This window comes from Melospiza melodia, chromosome 6 (genome assembly GCF_035770615.1).
Source record: "Melospiza melodia melodia isolate bMelMel2 chromosome 6, bMelMel2.pri, whole genome shotgun sequence".
In the NCBI taxonomy this organism is placed as follows: domain Eukaryota; kingdom Metazoa; phylum Chordata; class Aves; order Passeriformes; family Passerellidae; genus Melospiza; species Melospiza melodia.
In genome coordinates, this window is record NC_086199.1 from 29,534,870 (window position 1) to 29,542,336 (window position 7,467).

Below are 7,467 nucleotides of genomic sequence, written 5' to 3' on the forward strand. Positions count from 1 at the left end.
ATGTAAGGTTGCTTTACTGGTACAAATAATTTTCTATTTTAGCATTCCTCAATCAAAACCCCATATTGTTAGCAGATTTAGAATATAGGATTAATGATTGTAACATGTTTCAAAAAATAAAGAGCTGATTTCAAACAGTAATCTTTTAACCTTTCTCTGAAAAAAATGAGAACATCAATCATGATTTCATTGGAAACTTCACAAAAAAATTCAAAAATGAAAGTTGCACTTAATTATGTGCCATGAAATATATTTATAGATAAATCATATGGAGAAAATGCTATGTACAGTGAAAGAAACAAAAGTCAAGACTTGTGTAATCGCTTTAGGGTGTATTGATCATTATCCAGGTACTGGTAACCCTTCTATGTCCTTGTTTGCCACACTATATATGCAAAAAATAGGTGGATTAATACCTTACTTTCACATTCTGTTGAATACAAGAGTAATTCTCACTTTGAGGGCATATCAGAAAGTCATTTTTTATGTGGGTCTCCATAACCTAGAGATCAGATTCATCCTGTATTTCAGGCACCACCATGAAAACGCTGATAGATTTTTATGTTGTGAAGACAAGCTTTTTAAAAGATGTCACTTGGAGAGACACCTGCTCAGCTAAACTCTCTAAAACAATTGGTGCAGCCCATAGCCCCAGAAAGCAGAGGAAAAGGGTGATTGTTGGGGATTTTTGCATGTTAAATATCCAGTCAGGTCATTTTAGATCTAGTTCAGTTTCTAACTGTCTCTGGATATGGGACTTCTGTATCCATCTCTGCAATTCAATCTGTAACACACATTCAGTTTAGGCAAAATCTTTTAAGGATCTTGCAAACATTTAGCTTTACACATACATATCCATATGCATGGTTTATTTTTAATGCAGTGCCAGGAAATACTCCATATCTGCACCTATCTAATGGAATGCTGACTCTTGATTGACTTCTTCAGTACATTTTAATAGACATAATACGAAGCATTTCCTAGCCCAATTTTTCTTCATGGAGATACTATCAGAATTTCATTGAGAGGATGCTGATGTTTAGGATTAGTAGCTGATACTAACTTAGTGTGTTTTCTGAAAGCTTACAATAAAATAGCATTTCTGGAAAGAACATTCCAAAATATCCAGGGATAGGTGTGCAACACAGAAATGCTGTAATCTTTCCTGTTAATCTCATGAAATAAAAATGTTTCACCCAGCTGGGAATTCCCTTGGTCCCACAGAAAACGAAGTCTTGTCATTAAATTCATGAAGTACCAGACCAGACACTAAATACTGAAAACATATGCCTGTGTTCTCCTCATATGACCCGATTTTTTAATTCCCATTTCCATACTTCTACACCAAACATAGGCTTCTAACCTTTTTTGCTGAAGGAACAAGGTGAAACAGTAAAATTCAAGCAAAATAAAGCCAAAAGAAGGCAGGCACGATGTCCACTTGATCCAACCTCTTGCTCTGAAAAAAAAATGTAATCTTTTAAAAATGCAGGAAAATAATTCTGCCTCGCATTTAACATTTCATGTACATCTTCTCCTGCAGTTCTATACATAGCAGCAGATTTGTCCTACCCTGTTAGGTATAATGCCAGGAAAGCATTGCACCCACTCTGAACAGTCTGACTGTTTCATACTTCTTTAGTGGAAAACAAAGTAAAATCCATCTGACCACTTCTGTGATTCATTAATCTCAGTTGATCTCTCTGTTCTTCAGTTTTCCCTTCAAAAAGATGAAAACCCTTACATTTTTTCAGTCAGAGGTCTCTAAAACTAAACTCTTTATGCAAACAGTGAATTCCACTTCCCTGTGCAAAAATGCTACAATGCAGCTAGTTTTCATTATGAAAAATATTTTAATCAACTCTCCTTGTACCTTATACATATCTGGTGATATGATTCATAGCCCCTATGTAAATAGTTTTTGAAATTTGCACAGGTGTGGAATGCACAAGATCAAGTCTATATAGAAATGAAATCATGCCAATATTTTATGTGCAATTTAAAATTCCTTGAAACTAATGATTTATTAGATTCTGTTGCATTTTTCCATAGGAGCTTAGTGAATATAGCATTCATGTTTGCACTTATCATGACACATAATATTTTCCACTTGTGCAAAACAATGTAAACAATGAAGAAAACAAACATTAACTCAATTTTCAATTTTAATGTCTGATCCTTACAGAGACTAATTTATTTCACTGAGGGAGGAGCAAGACCTAAGTAGTCAGTAATGTGCTCTTCAGCTTCATGTTCACTCATTTCTGTTCAGTGAACACACTTTTCCATTGCTGTGACAATTTTAAAGCATTTATTCTGTAAATGAATAGTCAGCTTTCATGCAAACAGTCCATTAGCATTAATCATATGATTCTCACATACATTGACAAAAAGATGTGTTTGCTATATTTCTCTTGTCCATGACAAATGAGTAGTTGGAAAGAACTGAAAAATAACAATTTAAAAGGAAGGTTAGAATAACTGATCTCTTGATACATTTCATCTCTCATTTGAAATATGAAAAACCATATTCCAAGTATGGTGGATGATGTTTCTGCTGATCAAAATATAAGTCTTTGCCTACTTTATCACTGATCCTGTTACATAAATCAGCATTTACATTTCCTGATATTCTTCTCTTTGGACAAATCCAAAGAATCCCAACTTACTGGATTACAAATGTGCAACTACATTAAAAAAAAACTAAATTAACTGATTCACTTGCATTGACTAATATAAACAGATACTTTCTATATATTACCTTAGAATTTTAAGGTATTAAAATCTTATCGCTTTCAAGACATGCACCTTCACTAGAGTTTGACTGAAAACTGCTATGCAGCCACTGGAAAAAACTTGCATTAGGGCTTTTGCCTAACAGGAAAATATGCTGAACCTGAAGCAAAGCCCACTGAAGTTGTTTTTTCAACTTTGATTTGCACTGGATCAAGCATTTTGCACACAATCTCTCATTTCTTCAAAATTAAAGGAGTGTTTATGACTGTCAAAGAATATTTTCTCTTTCAATATCTGTTCAAAATGAGATTTTGAAAACCATCCCAGGACTCTGCAAAATAAAAATCAGACTTGGATTTGTGAGTCAAATAATAATCTTCAGAAGCTTGTTATTTTGCAGATGGAGATTTTAGCTGCCATGTTGTCCTTCTAAAAATAACATGCAGTTTTCCAGTGAGCATGCAGTCAACTAGCAATATCAGTGTGCGTTTTTATCACAAAGAATTTGAGAAATCCATCTTTAGAGGTTTCTATAATCAAATCAGGAACACTTAAATTTATACATAAGGAAAAATATATTTAAAATCTTTAAAAACATGACACATCTTTGATGCTTCACAGTGGAAGAAAAAAGACAACAGATGAATGTGATAATGGATAGACTATCTAAGAATTAATCAACATTTTTTAAAGTGACAATGCTGGCAAACGACAAGAATGGAATGTTAAGGTATTTGTTGTAAGCCAAGAGGAAAAGATTTATGTGCATCATCTCCAAGCCAATATATAATAAAATCCATTTTCAGGCTTGACAAAAAATACAATCAAAAGGCCATTTGTGACTCTGAGCCCACATCTCCTTCTTATGTTATAAAGTACCCCCAGATTTTCCAGCACCATTTTGGCCCTTTTCTTTAAAGGGCGGATACTATTTAGTTAGAAATGCACTTGTATGTTTTTTAGTCCTGATCCAACTCCTACTGTTGCCGGAGAAATATTTTCTGTTGAATTCAGAAGGAATTTTAAAAATGTAAAAAAAAAAAAATCATTAAGTAAACCTTAGTATTCTATTCTGTATTAAGATAATTGCTGTTAACAGAGATTCATTTGAGACTGCCCCAGTGGCTTACCAGTAAGTTGATGGGACACGAACAACATATTTCTTAAACCAGCTGTAAGGCAGAAAAGCTGAGGTTACTATTTGGACTCCCTGATGAAAAGCTGCAATTGTTCCATTTATGGGTAAATGTATTCTGGCTATTCCTAGAGTGACCTTGGCAGCCGACTGTGTTGCCCTTAGTGTCAGCAGAAAGAAGGCTGTTGGTATCAGTGGGCTTTGGATCAGGCTTTAAAGACAGAGGAAGCTTGCTTAAGGAGGAAAGCAGGCATAAAAAACAGTCCTGATTTCCCAGGTTTTGTCGCTTAGGATTTAGAATACCAACAAGACATTTTAAACCCTGAAGAATAATTGTTGTAAGTCAATTATTTTAACCCTGTAAGTTTTTTTACAATTGTATACAAGAATAAAGAACAAATTTCTCTGGCTTACAAAAAAAAAAAGGCAAGTATTTATTTATCAATAGATACTTTAGCTGCTTTTTACACCATTGCAATGACTGAACAAATAGCATAAAATAAACAAAAGAGAGTATAAAATCGATTCATTCCAGCTGGTATCCCAAGACAACCTTTTGACTAAGTACAGAGTTAGATGTTTCAAGTATGGCACTTATATAAATAAGAGCAGAGAAAAGATGATATATTCACAGTTAAATGCAATGAACTCTCTTCCTTTGGTATGTGTGTCATCACAGGTGATTGTAGGTAAATGCATAACTCAGCTGGCATGAACCAACTCTATCTTATTCATGCACATATTAGGGAATCGATCAAAAAGTACTGTTATATTCTGCAGGTCACAACTAATGCAAGATGTTTAAGGTCTCTGGTGTGTGTGTGTGTGTGTGTGTGTGTGTGTGTGTGTGTGTGTGTGCGCACGTGTGTGTGTTTGTGTGTGTGTGTGTGTGTGTGTGTGTGTGTGTGCGGACAGGCAAAGAAAAAATGGCAAAATTATATTCAGCATTTATTTTTAGCGTGACTAATTGATGCACAAACCATGATAGAAAATAGCTAGTAATACACACCAGGAATAAAGTCTGTGATTTAGACAAACAAAATAAGACATCTGTGAGATACGTGAACGCAGATATCCTGACTGAGCTGTGGTTAGGTTCCTTACAGTGTGCTTATCCTCCTTTTAAAACATGCTTATGCCTGCACATTGCAACAGTGTCCCCCACCCCACCCCACCCCATATAGAGTATCCTTGCAGAGTTTTTGATATGAACATTCTACACATTTACAACAATTAGTCGAACAATTCAAACTGTAAACATCCTAATGACGACCAAAAAGCTGCTTCACTGACAGATAAAACCCAATCATTAGAAAGAAAAGTAGGAATAATAGTAGCTGTGCTGTAAGGCTAGGTCAAGCATGGTTTTATAGCTGTTTTTTCAGTCTTTTATATAGCGCTGCATTTTGCAGCTAGTTCAGTAAGTGGAGATCCAATACCTTAATGGCTTTCTTGGTGGTTTGATAAAATGCTTGCCTAAGCAATGTACCTTTCTCTAATGGTATCTGGGTCTGTTCCACCTGGCACAGTGTTTCAGTTCTGTCACAGCCTCACACATAAGCTGAGTCACTTGACTGAGTCCTGCCGAAGTTAGGCATGCTCATTCTTGGCAGGTCCTTATTTCTGATTTCATATATGGATTTCCTTTTTGCCTGTACTCCTCTCACTGCCATTTTGATCTTTCTCCAGCCCAAGTGGTTCAGTTCTGCCAAATTAAGCACCACACAAATCCCACTGACAGCAAACATGAATACCAAGAATACAGTCTTCTCAGTGGGTCTAGAAACATAGCACTCTACTTCTTTAATGCAAGGGTATCTGTCACATTCGTACATGGAAGGGACATTGAATCCGTACAGAAAATACTGTCCCACTAAGAATCCAATCTCTAGGGCATTTCGAAAGACCACTTGGATGATATAAAATCGAGAAATGCCTTCTTGCCTCCTCATCTTTGATTTTGTAGTTCTGATAGCAGGATTGGGGATTTCCTTCACTTCTAAGCAGTCTGGTTCTGCCTCTTTGGTGGAGTTCTCAGTGTTTTGCAGCACCCCATTGACAATGGTGTTCTTGATTTTCTTACTGTCCTCACGCTTCATTGAATCCTGGTCCCTTTCCAAGGTAAGGAAGACAGTGGAGTACCTCCGTTCCCTTTGTTTAGCAGACTGGTGAACGGAGTACGTTATGAAGCACAGGCTGGGAGTGCACACCATGATGATCTGGAACACCCAGTACCTTATGTGAGAAATGGGGAAAGCCTGGTCATAACAAGCCTGGTTGCAGCCTGGCTGCAGCGTGTTACAGACAAACATCGTTTGCTCGTCATCGTACACCGTCTCCCCTACAATGGCCACAATGAGAATTCTGAAGATCACCACCACGGTCAGCAGGATCCTGCAACAGAGAAGCCCGTCAGTGCGCGCCGCCGCCGCGCGGCCGGGAGCTGTCCAGTGCTGACCGGGCCCCGGCCCCGGCACGGGCACCGCGAACGGGCCCCGGCCCGGCGATCCGGCCCCGGTTCGGCGCGGGGGGCGCGCAGGCTGCGCGGCATCGCCTCGGCCCGGCCGTGTGCCACAGACCGGCTGTCAGAGCCGGCCCCCGCCCGGCCCCTCCGGCCGAAGGGCGGCCACACGGGCCCCCGGGAGCACGGCCGGGAAAGGAGCGGGGCTGCGCCGGCAGCGGGACCCCGATGGCGGTGGGGTCTCCCCGACGACCGCCCGGTGCCCCGTGGCTCCTCGGGGACAAGGACGGCGGCGCTTGCGGTGTCCCCGCGCCTCCGCGCCCCGTGCCGCATACCAGCCTCCCCAGCGCACACACACACACACACACACACAGCACAAACACACAAACACACTCACACACAGAGCACAAACACACACAGAGCACACGCGAGCTCCAGGCACACCCCGAAAGAGCCCGGCCGAAGGGCACCGCGCACCCGGCGCTCGGACAGGAGAGGATACCCCCGTGCTCCCCGGAGCTCTCCCGCGACCCTTACCTCCCTATCATAGTAGAATGCTGCTGCACGGCAGCTTCCAGTAGCCTCTCCAGAATAGTCCATTCCCCCATCGCTGTTCATCCGGAGACAAAGACTTTGGCAAGCGTAGGGGATCTCTTCACTTCTGCCTTTTTCACCCCTCCTATTTTTATTTTTTTTTTTCGGGGGAGGGAAAACAAACCGGAGAGCAGCCCGTCTCTCCTGCCCGCAGTCCGGTGGCGGGAGGGCGGCTGGAGGCGCAGCCCTGCCGAGGGTTCCCGGCTCGGCTCGGCTCGGCTCGGCTCGGCTCTGCGGGGCTCGGCGGCCGCCACCGGCCCGGCCCGCTGGGCTCGTGGCGCGGCGCGGCGGGCGGACCGGCGGCGTGGAGGGAGGAAGGTTGGCTTTAATGTCTTGCTGCCTCTAATCTGCCTTTAAGTAGTCTCCGCTTGCGTCACTGACAGGTTGGTGGAGAGCAGCCAAAGGCAGCGCTCGGATTTTCTCGTTTTTATCATTCCGGTGAATACAAACAAATAAATGCAACAAAAATAAATGAAATAAATAAACGGAGGAGGAGGAGGAGGAGGAGGGAGGGCGGAGGAAGGGCTGCCCCGGCAGGCAC

At 41.3% G+C, this 7,467-nt stretch overlaps 1 protein-coding gene across 2 annotated transcripts; it reads right to left on the reverse strand.

Annotated features, from left to right (window-relative positions):
- Nucleotides 1-1,280: 1,280 nt before the first annotated feature.
- On the reverse strand, nucleotides 1,281-7,145 carry GJD2 (gap junction protein delta 2). Of its 2 annotated transcripts, none has more exons than XM_063160459.1 (2): nucleotides 6,870-7,145; nucleotides 1,281-6,106 (listed from the first exon to the last, which is right to left on the reverse strand). In XM_063160459.1, the coding sequence occupies exons 1-2, from the start codon at nucleotides 6,938-6,940 to the stop codon at nucleotides 5,422-5,424; spliced, it is 756 nt and encodes a 251-aa protein (XP_063016529.1). In that variant the 5' UTR covers nucleotides 6,941-7,145; the 3' UTR covers nucleotides 1,281-5,421. The 2 variants fall into 2 exon arrangements, with proteins under 2 accessions (XP_063016529.1, XP_063016528.1); XM_063160458.1 differs by having other exon boundaries at nucleotides 1,282-6,265.
- Nucleotides 7,146-7,467: the final 322 nt, after the last annotated feature.